Genomic DNA, 20,403 nt, shown 5'->3' with positions numbered 1-20,403 from the left:
TGCCGCTCCCGAATGCAGCATGCAAAAAAAAAAGTCAATCAACGGCAAAATATCGAACGCAAGCTAATTGCTTCCATTCAAGGGTGCATCGAAGTGCGAAACGAGGACACGCTGCGGCAAGTGCGTACCAAACAATAAATTGCAAGGCGTTGTCGAGGTGCAGCTGTGCGGACAATGAAAGCGCTCGATGCCAAGATGGAGTCGGACGGCACGACGAGAAGCCCGCCAAGTCATTTGAGCGCCGCGCAGGGGCGACTTGATCTTTGCCAAACAAGAAGCAAAGAAGTTTGACCACATCCTTGAATAGTCATCAAAGGCGCTCGTTCGCCGGAGCGTGTCGGCTTTGTTTCCGCGGGACCGGCCAGGTTAATGATATGCATCGAGGTTAATCTAGCGACAAAAAAAAAAAAAAGTAGTCCACCTCCGCCAAGAAGAAGCGAGCCTTTTTTACATTTATTCATGACCTTCCTCCGACTTGCTTTGTTCTCATCGGCTTTTGTAGCAGCACATTTCTTTCAGCGTTGTGGACGTGGATCACCGCAGGCGCTTAAATACAACAGCACAAATAGATTTGTATTTTTCTTGGCCCCCCCAAAAAAAACTATATATAAACACCTCTGCCAAAGTACAGCCTGTAGCGCTCCGACACACGCCCTCTTGCAGTGCCGATTTTAAAAAGCACTGACAAAGTATTAGAACTTGTAAATAAGGGTTAGATTCAAACATTACGAATAACTTGCAAAGATTAATTATTTATTACATGCATCGTCTTAGCAATACTTTTCTCACTGTGACACAATCAATGCAAATGTTTTCATGCAAATGTACACGTGAGGATTAAGCTCCTTCTATTGAATACCACGACACGTGTTCCCTGTTCACTGCCTGTAAATGTCACAGGATCACAGCAGAGTACTACTTTTGTCGAAATGAAGCTCCTTAACTCACTTCAACATAGCTCCTTGACACCAATATGTCATAATAGGATGAAGAAGCACTACTTTTGTCTAAATAAAGCTCCTCAACTCACGTCAACAGAGTTCCTTGGCACCAAAGCACAACTTTTCTCTAAATAAAGCTCCTCAATTCACTTTAGTATAGTCCATTCACATTAGCATGCTACAGGGTGGTGACAAAGTACTACTTTTGTCCAAATGAAGCTCCTCAACTCACTTCAACAGAGTTCCTTGGCACCAAGTATGCCACAAGATGGCACCAAAGCACAACTTTTGGCTAAATAAACCTCCTCAATTCATTTCAACAGAGTTCCTTGGCACCAAGATGCCACAAGATGGCACCAAAGCACAACTTTTCTCTAAATAAAGCTCCTCAATTCACTTTAGCACACTCCCTTAGGATTAGCATGCTACAGGGTGGTGACAAAGCACTACTTTTGTCCAAATTAAGCTCCTCAACTCACTTCAACAGAGTTCCTTGGCACCAAATATGCACAACTTTTGTCTAAATAAACCTCCTCAATTCATTTCAACAGAGTTCCTTGGCACCAAGATGGCACCAAAGCACAACTTTTCTCTAAATAAAGCTCCTCAATTCACTTTAGCACACTCCCTTAGCATTAGCATGCTACAAGGTGGTGACAAAGCACTACTTTTGTCTAAATGAAGTTCCTCCACTCACTTCAACAGAGTTCCTTGTCACCAATATGGCACAAGATGGCACCAAAGCACAACTTTTGTCTAATTGGAGATCTTCAAATCACTTTAGCATCGTTTCTTGACATCAGCATGCTACAAGGTGTTGATAAGGCACTATTTTTGTCTAAATGAAGCTCCTCAACTCACTTCAACATAGTTTCTTGGCACCAATATGCCATAAGAAGGAGACAAAGGCACTATTTTTGTCTAAATGAAGCTCTTCAATTTTTGGGCACCAATAATTGACAATATTTTTTTTAATCCCCTTCATATCCTACTCAATTTCAAGCCATTTGAGTTCACCTCGAAAGATGAAAAGAAATGAGATTAGATCACATTCATCTATTCTCTTTCATAGCCTCAGTCAAGATGTATCACTTGAACAGACTTCCTTGACACCAATTACTACTTTCAGGCCTTGGCCCCATCTTCGAGTGCACGAGCTCATCTCCGACATGATCTCACCTCTCTCTCTCTCTTTTTGTCATTCCCAAACTCACCCGATGCAACACACTATCTTCTTCCTCGTATCTTAACTGATTTCATTTGACCCCTCGTTTTATGTCCCCTCCATTTGATCTTAACTTTTGTTTCATCTCATTTCATTTTCACTCGAGCTTATCTCATGTCTAGTCTGGCCGCGTCATGTTTGCGAGTGGACGGCAGGCGAGATGTATCAGTCTGTAGATCATGTTTGGCGCGTTGTCACCTGCAAAGCTTTTGACACCCTCGCCCACGCTCTAAAAGCTTTACTAATGTCCTTGTGGTGGGCGTTTAAGGCTCCTGAGAACGATACTGAAGCTCCTCCTGGGAGATTTCTGCACAAGCGGGTGTTGCTTCTATTTTTATTTTACAATTTTTTTTTTTATTCCTCAGCAGGGCACGGGGACTCGTTGAAAGGATTTGATGCTGACAACCTTATTAAAGAGGACATGGTGAGGGAAGGCGGAATGTGAAAGACTAACAGGGAAAACATTGGAAATCTATTATTTTCTGCTTCAAGAGCCTGTGGAAATGTGCCTCATTACCCTTGTTACACTCGGGAGCTTTGTCGCCTCTTCACATTTATATGCTTAGCCTCTTGGGGCGACACTGAGCAGACTCCAATAAAAAAAATAAAAAATTAAAAGCAGCCTTCCGCTTTTTGGGGGAGGGTGATGTCGTCCACTGCACGGTAATGTTTAGGGCCGAACAAGAGTGGCTTTCCTTAAAAGGGCAAACTATGCAATTTTAAAAGGGGGGGCATTAGAGGGTTGGTGTTAAAAGTGGGGGAGGCTCGGAGGAATAAAGCGCCAGTCGAAGGGAGACGGCGGATGCATGAGCCGCTCTCATCTCCGTGGGCCTTGTAACAAAGATGGAGTGGGTGTGAAGCCAATAAAAGCAAAACAGCAACACTCGGCCAAATGCAACAATGGTGATGGTTTTTGTATAAATGCTTAAAAAAAACATGGATGGAGACAAATTGAATACTTCTTAGCGAAATAAGAGCATGTTTAGCAAATAACTAACACCCCCCCAACCCGGCCCCTAATAAGCAAACAAAGATGAATGGATGATTCTTATTGCTGCAGCTTACACCAGCTTACTGCTTGCCACCATTAAATTGAATTGAAGCAGAAAATGGGGCAAAAAAATGTTCAAACGTTCTCTTTTATGTCAATCAAAGATGTTCGATACCACTTTTTTTAGGCCGATACTAAAGTATGAATACTCACCTCTTGAGTAGTCACCAATACCAAACACTGATACCACCAGTCCGTAAAATTCTCTCCTAAAACAATGAGAGATATTTTTAAAGATCTATTTATCCCAATAGAGAAATTTGCCTTTAAATTGCATGAAATTATGGCAATTTTATATCCTTACAATTTGGCATTCCTAGTTCTTGATTGTAAAACTGCAACAAGAAGGCGGCTGATACTGGTATCGGCCACCGACGCGAGTATCGATACCTTAAAATAAGGCTGATTTGTCCATCCCTAATGTCAATAATGTTTTTATAAAGTATAGCATTATGAAAAACTGTTTTCTTTATTTAAAAAGCACACTTCAACACACACTTATATATATATATTATTATTATATGTATTATTTTAACTATATATATATATATTATTTTAACTTTTATTTTATTTTAATAATTACATTTATTTTATTTTTTATATTTTTAGCTAACTATTAAAATTAATAATAAACATTACATTTTAGCTTTTTGATTTTTTTTAAATACTGATTATTAATTATTAATAAAATAATTAATGCTTTTTCATTTTTCTTCTTTTTTTTTACCGGTGGCGGCAAAAGGAGAAAGCCTGATGAGAATTATTTTTCCACCTGCATTACAATAAATTCACCACCTAGGAAAGACAATGTTGTTTTTGGGAAATTAACAATGACATATCAGTCCTTATATCTAATTTAATCATCTTTGCTGATTGGCTGCAAGACATCCCATGTTTCTTCTGCCTTATCATGAGTGGCAACCATTTTCCACTTAAGTTAACAAATATGGCTCCTCGCCTTAAAGGGCTTCCAAGGGAAGCTGCTCAAAAATGTTGCAAAAATGCCACAGCTCAACTAAGACCCCCCCCCCCACACACACACACACAAAAAAAATACAGAATTTAGAAGAGAGAGGGAATCATTAATCGTCGGTATGATGATGAGAAATATGCCATCAGGACGCCACTAAAAGCCTGAGTGGGACGTCTCTTAATAGTAAAGGCACACATGATAAAAGGTTTAGTGCGGCAATGATTATTGTAATGAAATTTTCATTGGAGCGAGTTGTCCTTATCTCACATACTGAGGCCGCGTCCAAACTCTTGCATTTATTTATTAAATTTTAAAGCCAAATAAAGCGCTTAAAGATAAACGGGGGGGGGGGAGTTCCAGCGCAGACTCACTCGTGACCTTTTAGTTGCTCGACACAATGAGCAACTTCACTTTTAGTGACGTTCTTGAAGCTTGCTTTGCTGTTGCCATGTTTTTATATGAGGCATGTCCTCTTAGTGTTTGTGTTCTATTCTCTTGCTCTGCGCTGAAGTAGCAGAAAGCCTTTTTGTTTTTTTCTGTTGGCTACAGTAAAGAAAAAAAGACTAAGGGAGAAAAACATTCCATTTTGGGGAGTACAGCAGATCTACTTTACATTTGTATTCACTTGTAAACATTATTCAAACCTCTGCAAGGATGTGTCTCTTAGCGACCGTCCTGCTATTGATGCACTAGCATGGTTAACAGTGGAGAGCGGTTGTGTAAGCGCTCCTATGTTAAGTGTCTATGGGGGGGACGACTTCCTGTCACTTCTTTAAATAGAACCCCTTTAGGCTTCTTTAAATGTTTAAAATTCATTGGGTGAATCAAAACTCTCCAACTTGGACCACCAACCAACTCATTAACTAGCCACATAGCAACCAAACTGTCAACTAGCTAAACAAGCAGTTATCTAACCCACAATCAAACCAACCAGCAAACTAAATAACCAGACTACCATCCATTTAGCCAATCAACCAGCTATCCAATCAATTACCTAAGTACTAATTACCAGTTACCTGCTAACTAGTTAACAAGGCAACCAACTAATTACTACTTCATCAGCCAACTACCAATCATTCAATGAACCACTGGGAAAACAAAATACCTAAATTAGGAAGCCACCAAATAACAAATTAAGCAGACATTAACAAGCAACTCATTAACAAATTGACCGACTAACCAGTCAATTGAGTACTCAACCAACATATTAATTAACCAGTTGATTAATAAACAAAGTAACTACCAACTAACAAATCAAAGAACAACATAACTAAAAAGATCAAGACAATCAATCAACTAATTGATCGTCCAACTTGTCAAGAAAAAAGTATTCAATAAACAGCTAACTGATGAGCAATGTAACATTCTACTTGTTAACCCATCAAACAAAACACTTAAGAGCTCAGTTGATCAATCAGCTAAACAACCAATTATTTAACCAATAAACAAAAAAAAACTCAATTATTAACCTACCAACCAAAAAAACTAACCAGACAAACATCTAACCACACAATTAACTAACCAATAAGCAAACCAACCAACTAATTAACCAGACAACCAACTAACTACTTCATAAACCAACTAAACAATCAATCAATGAAGCATTTGGCAAATACCTAACGAAACAATAAACAACAAACAATTAAGAAACAACCCACCAACCAATTAATTACCCGATCAGTAAACTAAGAGGCAAAATAATTTACTAGATGACAAATCATACAACCAACCAATCAACAACCAACTAGCCAACAAATTAACCAATAAAGTAATCGTCTACAAAAACTAGACAACTAACCAGACAACCCTCTAACCACGCAATTAACTAAGCAGTAACAAACCAACCAACAAAGTAAATAGTGACCAACTAATTCACTTGATCAACCAACTAACTAGTTGGTGCAACAATTAATCGATCAATTGACAGTGTAACAAAAAAACATTTTTGCAAACAGCGAACCAATTAATGAACTGACCAACTAACAAAAATAAATTCACCAGTTGAACTGGGTAACTCATCAATTTAGTAAATGGGATTTTCTTTTCACCAGTATACCAACGCAAGGAAAACCCGAACCTTTTGAATGTTTTTCTGATTCAAGAAGCCAAAGTGAATGAGCATAAAAGAAGGAGTGAGTCTAAAAGGAGGCGAGATAGTCAAATCTTAAGGTAAACACGCGCAGGGGCCTGCGAGAACTCTTCGTCAACGCACTGGCAGTTTGTTTAAACGGGCTTTGGCACACTTGAGCCCTTCCAAAAAAGCTCTCCACTAAATCTGCTGCCAGCATGTGGAAAATTCTCCCGCGCTGAATCAGACTGCCTTTGTCTGCTTCCCGTAAGATTCCTCTTTCACCTTTCACCTTACGCCGCCACGCGCTACCAAAATAGACATACTGGGGGGGACAGACGTGGTTGAGTGGTCAATTATGTGACCTGTCCCCCACAGATCCCTGGTTCGATTCCCCCTGAATGACCCTTGAACAACTTGCCTGGATGAAATTGCATTGAAAGTGCAACATTCCTAGCTGTCATCTTTTGGAAAACAACATACATTTGAGTTATCTTTTTAGGAAAGGGCAACATATATAACAACATCTATTATTTGTTTTCTTTTTTGGAACATTTCTGGTTTATCTTCTTTTTAGAAAAGTGCAACATGTCTGGTTTTCAGCTTTTTTGGGGTGGGGGGGGGACAACATACATGGTTTATTTATTTTTTTAAACTTGTCTTCTTTTTAGGAAAGTGGAAGATGTGTGGTTTGTCTTCTTACGTGCAGCATCCATGGTTTGTTTTCTTTTTAAGAAAAGGCAACATACAGTATCTGGTTTTCCGTCTTTGTAGTAAAGGTCAACATCCATGGTTTGTCTTCTTTTTAAGAAAGTGTGACATGCATGATTTGTCTTCTTTTCTCAAAAGAATAACATCAATGGTTTGTCCTCTTTTTAGGAAAGGACAAGATTTCTTAGGAAAAGATACATTTTCTGGTTGTCTTCTTTTTGGGAAAGAACAACATGCATGGTTTGTCTTTTTAGAAAAGTCCAGCATACTTGTTTGTTTTTTTTTGTCTTTTTTATAGGTAAGTGGATCATGTCTGAATTTTGTCTTTTTGGGAAAGAATAACATCAATGTTTGTCTTCTTTTTAGGAAAGGGCAGTATCCGTGTTTGTCTTCTTCTTAGTAAAGTGCAACGTGTCTGGTTTGTCTTCTTTTTATACGAAAAAAAAGTCCCATTCATTCTTTTTCTCCTTTTTTGGGAAGTGCAACAGATCTGACTTATTCTTAGGAAAACGCAACATACATGGTTTGTCTTCTCTTTAAAGAAAGTGCAACAACGTGTCTTTGTTTTCTTTTTAGAAAAGTGCAATGGCGTTGTTTTTTTTTGTTTAAAAAAAAAGTACAACTTTTTAGGAAAGTGCAACATCAATTGTCTTCCTTTTACAAAAGTGCAATAATAAAGTGTTTGTACTTTCTTACTTGCTACTGGCGGCATGGTACGTTCACCTGACTTTGGTGCAGACCGCGTGGGTTCGGTGTGTGAATGTGAGAGTGACTGTCTGTCTGTCTCTATTTGCACCCTGGGAGTGACTGGTGACAAGTCCGAGGTGTAGTGTGCCGTTTGCCCAAAAAGTCACCTGTGATTGACGGATGATGGATGGATGGATGGATGGACGGATTCCATCACAGTCTACACTCTCAATCAACCAATTCCCCAACATTTTAACTATTCAAACAAACCAACCATTCAACAATGATTTGTGTCTTAATTACTCATGACAGCCCAAAAGAATGAGACGTCTTATTGTTGGCACGTGATGTGAAATAAAATTGCTTTGTAACATGACTGCTCTAAAAATATGTATTTTTTATTTTATTTTTTTTAATCAAAGGAGACTTTTAAAGGCATGCTCGTCCTACAGGTGCTCCACCTGCTGCGCCTCCCGCAGCATTACGCACCAAGGCACGTCGAGTGCAACAGCCAGCGCAAAGTCAGACAACAGGTAGTGCGCGTGGGAAGAAGGGAATGGGTGGGGGCGGGGGGGCGCTACCTACTGTGGGCTCTTGGGGTAGAAAGGCAGCGTGACGTGGCTGAGATCGTGGATGTCGAAGGCGGTGGGCTCGGCCGAGATGGCCTGCCTCTTGGTGCGCTGATGCTCCGAGTGCAGCTCGCTCTGCTTGTGGACCTGCTGCGTAGCCGGCTTGATGACCGAGCGGTACTTATCCAGCTCGTTCTGCAGCCTCTGGATCAGCTCGTCCTTCTGGTCCAGCTCCAGCTCCAGCTCGTCGATGAGCGCGTCCCGCTGGCGCAGCTCCTCGATCTTCTCCTGGAGCGCGTACTGCAGATCGCGCAGGGTGCCCATGACGGCGTCAAGTTCGCACTCGCGCGGGTGTCCTCGCTCCTCTGCTCTGCCAAGCCGCGCGCAAACTTTATCCGGCATCAACAGCCTGCGCCTGCCGTCCCTCTTTTTCGTCTTCTTGTTTTTCCTAACACCCCTCCAAAAGTCCGTTTACGCGGTGCTAGGCGCGCTGGATCCCGCGGCTGACATGCTGGGCTTGGTCCCAACCGCGCAAAGTTTGCTCCGCTCTCTCCCTCCCTCCCTCTCTCTCTCTCTCTCTCTCTCTTCCCTCTTTCTCTCCCTCCTCCTCTGCCTCCTCGTCGTCTTCGGTGCACGTCAGGCTGACAGCCGCATGGCGAGAAGGGCGCCTACAGGAAGCGGAGGGGCGGTGCAGCATTGGCTTGTTATTGTCAATGAATGCAGATGAAGTTCGCTGCTGATTTCAATTACAGTGCCAGGACTCCATTGCAGAATTCACCTGCACAAGCCAATGCAAGAAAACCAAAACAAGAGCTCCATCCGTCCATGTTTTTTTTAATGGCACGGACCGTGGCGGAACTACTTTGCAAAATTTTCAATCAAGCAACAAATTCACCGAGGAATAACCTACCTCAACAATAAATGAACCAATCACACAACTGACCACATGACAACTGACCAACCCACCAACCAGCTAATTAACAAATACATTAGAACAAAGCACCCAATCCAGTAATCAGACAAATAAATCAGCATGTCAACAAACAATCTAATGAGCTAACGAATTAATCAAGCAATCAACATTAACCAACTCTAAAAACCTACCTGACTTACCCACCAAACAATTAATTCATTAAACAAACGATGTCCCAACCTTAATCCCTGAAACAAGCAAAACATGAACCAATTAACAATAATATAAACTACCTAACTTAATAGGCAATCAGTCAACAAACTACCTTAACAGACGACTAACCAGTTAAAAACGAGCAACCGTTTAAATAGCTTTGGTGACAACCAACCAATTACTAAATCAGCTATCAATATAACCAACCAACCAGCTAACTAACCAGACAACCAACTGACAAATGAACCAAGAAATAAAGTATTCCAGTATTCAACAGCTAGACAATAATCCAGTTTACTATTTAACCAACTAACAAACCTGCTAAATAACTTCAGTGACAACCAACGAATCAACTAAAAGTAACTACTAACCAACTAACTAGTTAACTGGCTAACCAGGTGACATATCAATCAAGCAAAAAGCATCTAACAGCAACTTAACCAAGAAATTAAATACTTAACTTAGTAAGGACCGGTAATCAACTAACCAACACAGAACAAATACCAACCTAACTACGGACACATTCAACTTGCAATTATCAGAGAAACAGACCTGCTAACCAGTCGATTAATCAACATATGACACGGGCTAAAAGCAAAAGTGCAACATCAATGGTTTGTCTTCTTTTTTTAAGAAATGAAGGAACAACAACAATCCGAAGATTCAGAGTCATAAAATGTATTTTTAATTTATACTATAATAATAATAATACTGTAAGCCACTGCAACATTATCCAGTCTGAAGAGAAGTAAAAAATAAACACCCAAAACAATAGGTTGCATAAGTGTGCACACCCTCTCATAAATGGGGATGTGGTGCAGTTGAAAATTAATCAATCACAATCAAACTCTTGTATAGTGCCTCTGCATAAACATACACCCTTTCAGTTGTTCTAGTAGGCTTTTCCTGACATTTTTGCATTTGTTTGCTTACGAGCAGGTTTCTATTTTGAACTGTCCAAGGAATTACAGCCAAAAAGCTCAATCTTTGACTCTTGAAAAAAAAAAAATATATATATATATATATATATATATATATATATATATATAGAGAGAGAGAGAGAGAGAGAGAGAGAGAGAGAGAGAGAGAGAGAGAGAGAGAGATAGCTTGTAGGTCCGATTAATATTGGAAAAAGTTTTGACATGATTTATGTTGGTCTCATTTCTTTAGATCACAAAAGCTGGAATATGAACAGGGGTGTGTAGACTTTTTATTCCCACTGCATGTGTCCTGCAACCAGTCCAGGGTGTACCCAAAGACAACAGAAATCAGCCCAAGCAAAAGGGAGTTTAAAAAAAAAAAAGGATGAATGAGTGAAATACCTTAAAAATGTTCATTTTTATCTTTGTAAAAAATCTCAGAATTTGCATCAAACCGACGTCTAAAACTAACAAAGAGCATCTCGTTCTCATCGAGGCCTTTCAGATAAACAACAATCATCTGCGGCAGCAGAAAACATCCCCTGGCCTCATCTTGAGCCTCATGTGCACATCTCCAAAGTCATCTCCCGTGCAAATGCAGCCGAGGAATAAACTGTCAAGGCCAATCAGACGAGATGGAGACTTAGCGGGGTTTAAAATAAAATCGCAATTACACAGGCGAGAACGGGAGGCAACATGCCGGCCGGCGAGGAGGATAAACTGTTTGTTTGTTTTTGTTGCTAAAAAGAAAAGCAGGGTGAAACATGTCCAAAAACAAGATGATCTATTACGATGGGGCTAAATGAAGAGCACAGCTGCCCTCTAGTGTTGGATTAAAGGATTAAAAAAAAGAAAAAAGAAAAAGTGGAGGCTCATCCCAGCGACAACAATAGGAGATGGCATGCCTCTTGTCATGCAAGCACCACGTGATGGCTTAGGAGGACAATTTGGGAAGTAGGTTGTGTGAGCAAACACAAAAGATGCAACAAAAAAAAAAGTGGGAGGGATTTGATCCAAGCAAATATGAAAAGAAAGAAGAAGCAGACCTCATTTGCACAAAAGCAACTGGAATGCAACTATTTGCCAACAAAGTCCTTGACTTTGAATTCATTTGCAACACATTTGGGGAAACTTTCTCCTTAGCAACCTTTTTTTTTTTTACACACACACTTTTAAAAAAATATAAAGAAAAAATAAAAAATAAATTACAGATTTTCCACTATCTGAACTTTACTTGAGTATATAACAGATCAGTCCTTTTTTTTTTTAAACACAAATATCTGTACTTGCCACCTCATATAATTTAAACTTTATACAGGTACAATCTGAAAAATAATAAATGTCTGCATCTGGAAAATGTTCAGAGAGCAACCACTGATCATTTAGCTATTTTATTTTAAGTGTGGAGGCCATTGAGATCAATACAATTGACATAATGAGCTATATCTATCATGTTTATTCATTTAAATTGCGATTTTACACTCTAAAAAACAGCACACCTATCTTCTACTTGGGTCAGTTTGACGCAACTTTGAGTCAAGAAATTGGTCTTTTAGTGTAAAACAACTCATAAATATTGTTCAGTTCCTTTACTTGGGTCGAAAAATTGGGTCATTTTGTACACACAAAAACAACAACAAACTCCAGAATTTTCTTCTCCGTAGGGAGACCAAATTTTGGCCAAACAGATGGCAGTGAGAAAATGAAGTCTGTGGTAAACTTGCTACGTAGCATCTGGCTAATGTTTGTTATGTTAACCTGGAATTCTTTGGAACTCTCTGCAACTTTTGATCATCCATGCATCCATTTTCTTAACCGCTTGTCCTCACGAGGGTCACAGGGGGCGCTGGAGCCTACTTTTGATCATGTTTGAAATCAAAAACAAAATTTTGGGAAAAAATATTTACTGTAGAAAACGATAGGAAGCTATTTACTTGTTTTAGTTTTCATTAAACAGCTGATGACCCTCGGAGCTCCCTGAACTTTTTTTTTTTAGAATTTAAAAACAAAGGTGTCTATTGTCTATAGATTTTTTTAAAGACATTTTTCAAATGTGAAAATTGTTCAATAATGCTTTAAGACTTGGAATTTGTATTTAAAAAAAAAAAAAGTTTTCCATTTACTGAAAATTCATATCGGCTCAAATATTGATATCTATGTATCTAAAAAAATGTGGGTTGTCTGCATCCAGTTTCATCCCAAAAATTTAAAAATAAAAACATAAAATAAAGGAAATAAGTGTTTTTCACATAGCAGCGATGAAATACAGTATTTATTAATAGTTAGTTTGACAACCGTAAGATATAGAATCAGTTTTTTTTTTTAAATTGTTTTCATTTTTATTTGATTTCATTAATATAAATGTTTTTTTAGGGGTGTCAAAATGAGTGCGTTAATTTAAAGTTCCTTTAATGCAGAAAAAATGACTCCAACAAAAATCAATATCACACTTGTTTTTTACAGTACAATACATCATTTTAATTTTAACAAATTTTTATGAATGATTAAGAAAATAGTGTATCAATGCACTGAGCTGTCACCAATGTCTTACAAATGCAGTTATGCCATCTAGTGGCAGAAAAATGACCAACACAAATCAATATCCCACTTTTTTACTCAATTTTATGAATTATTACAAAATCACTGTATCAATGATTAAAAGATGCAGCCATATTTCTATTAGTTTAACATTTGTGTCCACATTTATGTTAACAAGAGTATAAAATTTAGGAAAAATATTTTACTGTACATTTAGAACAGATATAAAATTTGTGATTAATCGTGAATTCATGCGATTAATTACGATAAAAAAATTAATCAGGTTTGGGTTTTTTTCAATTGTAGTAGTTTTGTGACTTTTTGCTAACTCTAACAACCTCGGTCCTCACCGCCAGTGACCAATTAACCTCACCGACCACGTGAACCACTACACTAGCAGTCACTTTTGAAATGAAGCTCTACTTCCTAACAGAGGGTCAGCACAGCGATTAAACAAAAGTTGAACTCAGCAGGTACTCAATAGACTCAAGCTGTGACCTCACTACCGTCGGCGCGCGCGCGCACGCACACGCGCACCTCCTGGCACGATGAAAAAAAAAAAAAAAAAAGCCCACTCACTGTCCTTCAAAGCACCTCTGAGCTTTCAATTTCACCTCCGCAACCATCCCAGCTCAGCCCTTTTTTTCTATGCAGATCAATAGAAACAGGATCCGCGGTAATCCGATGACGGCTGGTGCCACCGCCTGACTCCAACGCTCCGAGGTTAGAATATGGGAAGATGGGGAAGGGAGGGGGGGGGGGGGGTGTCACATCATGTTAAACATGTATGTCACAGGTGCCCGCAGTGAGAAAACACGTGACGTCACCGGCGCTTGTTTGTGTGCTTTCACGGCATATGGACACGTCGGATTACACGCGGGGGCCTCGTGTCATGTTTTCGAGGCTCGCAAGACATTTTGTCCTGGTGTTTGTCAAACCAGCACGTTCGTGTGCTTCCAGAAGCCTCCGGGGAGTTTTTTTTTTCTGCCGCTGCTCGCAGTCCAAGCGTCAATTAAAGTTTGCAAATGAGGATCTGCCCCGCACGTCCTTTTGTCTCGATTGAAATTCATTCATGTGACACATTCAAGGCGCGCTGTCTGCCAGTTAGCGGCGCAAATTTTGCTCAGGCACACACAGCGGTCGCAATATTAGGTACACCTGCTCAGTCTAATGACATCAGAGAGCTGGATGAAACAATAAATGCGCACTTTTTTTTAAACAATATCAGAGAGGTAGGCATTTAAAAGTTGAATGACTATATATGCGATTGATCAATTTCAGCACCCTTAAAAAAAAAAACACTGCAAAAAAAAATTGTAACAAAAACAAAGATGTTGCAACCAAGTTCCCTTAATGTTGGCCATTCTTTGCAGAGGATAAATAATATATACCTGTGAGTATTGTTGTATGCTTTGTCTGCGTGTGTTGCTATTGCATGCGTTCAAAAAGAAGTTGTTTAACAGCTTATAAACTGTGACATTAATGCTAGTTAGGAGGTTGGGGGGTGCATCGTGAGTTAGCATTAAGCTAGTGGACTTTCTAAAAAAATTCGAGTTTTGTTTTAGCGAAATCAGTTCTACCAAGGTGATTATGATTTCATCTCAGTTAATTATTAATTCGTCGGATTTCGCTACTTGTCCTAAAATATTTTCAACAATATATTTTAACGTCTTTCAATGTTAACAATCTGTATATGTTTTAATCATTTATAAAACTAGAATTTAGAAGAAAAATAGAGGTTGTTTGAAGGTTTACAAACTGCAACGTCACTGCTAGTTCTTGTTAGCCTGTCTATGGGTTTTTGCATTGTGTGTTAGCATTAAGCTAAAATTTTGAGTTATTGTTTTAGCTAAATTAATTCTACCAAGGAGATCATGTTTTCATCTTAGTTAGTTAGTTAGTTAGTTAGTTCATAAACAGGTTTACTTCCCATTTCTACAAAATGTTGCAGAATGCTAGGTATAGTTAGTTAGTTGGTTAGTTCATAAACAGGTTTACTCCAAATTTCAACAAAAACCTGGACTAGCTCCTGTTCTAGTTAGTTAGTTAGTTAGCGAGTTGGTTAGTTGGATTTCACCATTTGTCCTAAAATATTGTTAACAATATATTTTAACTTATTTCAATGTTAACATCTATCATGTATTTTTAAAATAATTTATAAAACTAGAATTTATCAGTGAATAATTCATATTTACAAAACAATTACAACTAGATGTGAGGAGGATAAATAAAGCACAAGAGAGGAGTTCATAATGTTTCTCACAGTGAGTGTATCTGTATCTTTTCTTGGGTAATCGATTCTGTATCATAAAAACAAACGATATATTGCAATATTGATATTTTGACCGAGACCTAGTGTGAAGTAGAGATGACAATCACACACTACAAGTTCATTCCAAAAACAGTTGGATCAAAAATAGTCCTAGTTGGGTGAATTTGGTCCAAGTAGTGGATCAGTCCATTTTTAACCCAAATTGGGTTATTTTTGACAATATTTCGTCTCACCTCTAATATAGCTCCAAGCAGAGCCTTGGTGGAGGTCATTCCAACTTCTGAAATGTGTTCATTCAAGAAATGTATTTATTTACTATAAATATCTTCATTCAACTTATCTATGCTAGTGACATATAGTGGCAAGCAGAGCAATGTAGTGCTCTTCCACTGGATGGCAGAAGGTACACAATTAAACTGTGTTGCCACTTTAGTAGTGCGCCATAAGATTTTTATTTCTTTATTTTTAGAACATAAAATGTGTGCTAAATGGAGAATCGCTGCATTGGATTGTTTGGGTGTACCTAATGATTTGTCCAAACTTCATGGGCTGCAAATCCTGCACTGGGTCTATTTAAAGCCCATTTCTGATGCTTAGTTGGTGATAAGTGACGAGTCAAGCCACCCATGGGGGGGTGGGGGGTGGGGGGGCAAACAAGCCGTAAGGCCACATGAAATGCAGGCGGGGGGTCTGGCCACTATGGAATGTATGTAGAGGTGATTTAGTATGACAATTCAGCACACTAGTAGAACGACTTTCTTATGAACGTGTCGGTCTGTTTTTTTTTATTTCTGTCTCCCACTATTACATGACATTTTTGCACACTAGTAAACCAACTTTGGCATACTATAGCTCCTAGTATGATCTGTCCTCACTAGTAGCACAATTCAGTAGTCTTGTTTTTTTTTTCCACTACTAGTGCCACTTTTGATCGAGTTTGTAATTGGACCTAACTAGTAAAATACTGTGCTGCACTAGAAACACTAGTCTAGTATTAGTAGGCATGTGTCACACACTAGTAGCTTTTTGGAGCCTATTAGTAGCACAAAAATATCCACTAGTAAAAAATACTAGAAATGTTATACAGTAGTGGATAAAGGATTACTAGTAAGACACAGTCGTGCTACTAGTGCACTGAGTTGTCTTACTAGTGAGGGGTACTAGTGTTTGGACCTTCAGCTGGGTATAGCTGGATTTTCATAGTCGGCCAAAAGTAAATGCTATTAATAGGACAAAGTCATGAGTGGAATTGTCTTACTCGTGACTAGTGAGAACAAAGAGCATACTAGTACATCATGGACTATCTAGAGACGATGGATATTGATTAAATGTTCAAGGAGATTTATGTAGTCGTACCAGTAGGCCAAAAGTGGCACTGCTAGTAGCGGGAAATGTTGCTAGTGAGGCCATTATTCTACTAGTACTGTCTTACAAGTGAGTACAAACAGCATACTAGTACATAAACCTTAAGCTGGATGAAGGACATCAAATAAATGCCTTAATGGATTTCAAGAGTTGTACTAGTAGTCTAAAAGTGGAAGGACAAGAATGACATTACTAGTACGCTCGGTCATTGTATTCATTATAGTCATTCTACTAGTGCGCTGAATAGTCATACTAGTACATGGACCTTAAACTGGATATAAAGGATATATGGCTGTCAAAGTCAGACTAGTAGGCCAAAAGTGGAAGGACTACAGGAAATAACGTTACTAGTCATTCCACTAGTGCGCTGAATCGTCTTACTAGTGAGAACAAAGAGCGTACTAGTACATCATGGACTACCTATAGACGATGGATATTGATTAAATGTTCAAGGAGATTTATGTAGTCGTACTAGTAGGCCAAAAGTGGCACTGCTAGTAGCGGGAAATGTTACTACTAGTGAGGCCATTATTCTACTAGTACTCTTACAAGTGAGTACAAACAGCATACTAGTACATAAACCTTAAGATGGATCAAGGACATCAAATAAATGCCTTAATGGATTTCAAGAGTTGTACTAGTAGTCAGTACATTACTAGTATGCTCCATCATTGTATTCATTATAGTCATTCTACTAGTGCGCTGAATAGTCATACTAGTACATGGACCTTAAACTGGATATAAAGGATATATGGCTGTCAAAGTCATACTAGTAGGCCAAAAGTGGAAGGACTAGAGGAAATAACATTACTAGTCATTCCACTAGTGCGCTGAATAGTCATACTAGTACATGGACCTTAAACTGGATATAAAGGATATATGGCTGTCAAAGTCATACTAGTAGGCCAAAAGTGGAAGGACTAGAGGAAATAACATTACTAGTCATTCCACTAGTGCGCTGAATCGTCTTACTAGTGAGAACAAAGAGCATACTAGTACATGAACCTTAAACTGGATATATAAACTATATGCCAAAAGTGTAAAGTCGAGTAAATGCTCAAACAGATTACAACGCTTTTTCGACATGCTTGGTTTCCATCTTAATGCTGGAGACCAAAAGTGACACTAGTAGCTTATGACAGTTCTTGTGCTCGATTGAACAAAGCGTACTAGTACACGGACCTTAAACTGGATGTGAGAAATATGGACAAAATGTTCGAGCGTCTTTCCCAGTAGGACAGGAAGCATATGGTCCAGCACAGGCGCTCCGTGTCTTCTTCTAATGGAGTATTAAATATCCTCAGACATGCACTTCGGCTACTAAAAGCCAATAATGCATCACACTTCCTCCGGACACCCCCCCCACCCCCACCCCGGGGGACCGCGCGTGATGGATCTGATCAATTAGGAGCTCTTTTACAGAGGCTGCGTCATCCCCCACCCCAAGCAACCCAACAACCTCACCCCCCCATTCATGAGAAAGTTGGAGGTGCGAATGCTTACTTACCAGTCGGTTTTGGCGTATTTGCGGAAGGTGTGCCTGGACACGTCCTGGTGGGTCTGCGGTTCGGCCGAGATGCCCTGCGCGCGCCGGGTCCTCGGGCCCAGAAGTTGCGCGCTGGGCAGAACCGACTGGCACTTGTGCAGCTTCCTCTTCAGCTCTTGCACCTCGTCCTCGCGGTCCAGCAGACGCCGCTCCAGCTCGCGGATCCTCTCCTCCTTCAGCAGCAGGATCTTGGCAAAGTCCTCGTCCAGGTCGCTCATGCTTGCGGCGACAAGTTTACCAGCCCTCCGCCGCCGCCGTCAAAAAAAGAAAAAAAGAAAGAAAAATAAGTCGACTCCGCGAACAAACGTCCGTTCTCGATTCTTCGGCCCCCCCCCCACCCGCCACCTCCGGCTCCACTTGTTGGGATGAGCCGAGCAAAGCGTGGCGTGAAGCGGCCGGATGGAGCGACGTTAGCCCGCCGAAGCCTCTCTTCGCTGGGCTTCTCTTCTTTTCTTGGGAGGGAGGGGGCTGATTTCTCATTGAGAAAACCAATGACAGCAGCTCTTCGTGGACTCGCGGCCACGCACTCGCCCCCCACCCCTCCCCCCCTTTCCCCATTCGCCCTGAAAAAAAAAAAAAGAGGACGTAAACAAATATTTGCGCTTCTTTAAACAGCACACGCACGCGGAGATAACATGTTGCACTTCAATGCTTGGCATTTACAAGTCGGTTTTGTTTGCTTTGCACGGTTAGAAATGTTTCACAATGTGAACATTCTTTTACTATTTCAAAGCAAGAGTCATCTGACTTGATGGAAATCAAATGGGGGGAAAAATACAAATAATAAATCAAGCATTTTGGGTAGTCTACACCAGAATATTTTTATTATTTTATTTTAATTTTGTTATATTATATATATAAGCAAATAAAATAATTAAAATAACATTAAATTGTGTAAATAAATACACTTGAAATGAGTATTTATTTTATTGATATATATACATATATATTAGGGGTGTGACCACAAAAAAACTGTTTTTAATCGTGTTTTGATTTAAAAGATAAGACTGCGTTAAATCAAAGCAAAATGAATCGTTGCAGTTTAAACGAAGGATTACATAGCCTCGTTTCCACCACCGGTATCTACTCTACTCTACTCTACTCTACTCTACTCTACTCTACTCTACTCTACAAAAGCCCCCGTCTCCACCAACAAATCTACTCTACTCGCTTTTTCTGCGATTCCAAAAAAAAAAAAAAGCCCATTTCCAAAACATGACGTAATTATTTTGGAGGCCAATGATTGGTTCGAGACATGTCGTCATCAATGTGCAGCTGCGCAAACCACCACCCCGGGAAAACAGCTGCCATTAAAAAAAAAACAGTAACAAGTGGAAAAAGTAAAGATGATATATAGCGTGTTGGCGATAACTGAAATGCAATATACGAAGGTTTTACCATCTGACATCAGCGAGCATGTGGTGTGCTGTACATACGGTATGATGTCGATGCATAGATGACATCATTTATGATACAGTGTCACCCACCAGAGCGCCACACTAACGAGCCAACAGATTTGCACACTTTTATCTGTCTGATTAGCATAAGCAATAATTATATTGTTTGCCGAGCATCACTTGCATCAGCGCGCAGAGTTCACTACCGAACACGTCTCACTCGTCTTGCTGGCGCTGATTAATCTCCGCAACCGGAAAGAGTCATTTCTGGGCTTCATTTTTTATTTTTACTTCACTGTCTAAATCTGTTTGAGGGGTGATGGTAGAGTGTGTGGAAATGGAGGGGAGGGAGGAGGGGAAGGGGGTGGTGGTGGGGGGGTGTTCATTAGGATTCAGGGTTAAAAATAGAATGCACGTTTTCCTGTTAGCTGCTGTAATTCATCGTGTCTCGCCCTGAAGTTTGCCACTTGCCCCTCCACACCTCCCGCCTCACCTTCTGTTTAGGCCTCTGCGGGCCTTTGAGTGCTTAGCTGAAGTCGTGTACCCGACAAAGTCATTTTTGACATCTTAACTGATATGTTGATGAGGAAAATAAATCAGTAAAGTAGGATACACTCATACTGAAAGTAAAACCATATTTGGACAGTTTCGCCCTAATTGCGATTACATTCCAAACAATACAACAAACCGGTAACATTTCATGTTTGGCAACTTTCAAACATGAATGAGACATGCTACCATCTTAGCTGCCTTGTCTTTTGCTTGCTTATAACCTTTGAGAATAATTTGTTTAACATTTGTGTGATACATATAAAATTATTTTTAATCCCCTCCCCCCCTATATTTATCTCTTTGACTGCCAAAAACGTTAAATAACGTTTCGTAAAATCCTATGGAGGAGTGCCAAAGACGTTAAAAGACGTTTTTTTTTTTTTCAAAACAGGTGAAACTAACCATTTTCTATTGTTGATTACTCAAAAACGGAATAAGGTAGAAACAAACTTTTTTTTCTGA

The 20,403-nt window shown here is 39.6% G+C and overlaps 1 protein-coding gene across 2 annotated transcripts in view; it reads right to left on the bottom strand.

Moving 5' to 3' along the window:
- The window catches only part of LOC144061798 (cGMP-dependent protein kinase 1), a 108,529-nt gene extending 90,003 nt beyond the window's left edge, over window positions 1–18,526 (bottom strand). The window contains exon 1 of one of the 2 annotated variants that reach the window (XM_077582562.1): window positions 17,954–18,526. In XM_077582562.1, the coding sequence (XP_077438688.1) occupies window positions 17,954–18,210 (257 nt within the window). In that variant the 5' untranslated portion in view covers window positions 18,211–18,526. Of the gene's footprint in view, window positions 1–8,241; window positions 8,743–17,953 lie in introns of those variants that run through there. The other variant, XM_077582561.1, reaches the window with a different exon arrangement.
- Window positions 18,527–20,403: the final 1,877 nt, after the last annotated feature.

Source organism: Vanacampus margaritifer, chromosome 12 (assembly GCF_051991255.1).
Source record: "Vanacampus margaritifer isolate UIUO_Vmar chromosome 12, RoL_Vmar_1.0, whole genome shotgun sequence".
Classification (NCBI taxonomy): Eukaryota; Metazoa; Chordata; class Actinopteri; order Syngnathiformes; family Syngnathidae; genus Vanacampus; species Vanacampus margaritifer.
The sequence above is the reverse complement of the archived record's forward strand: the minus strand, read 5'-3'. Positions and strand labels throughout refer to the sequence as shown.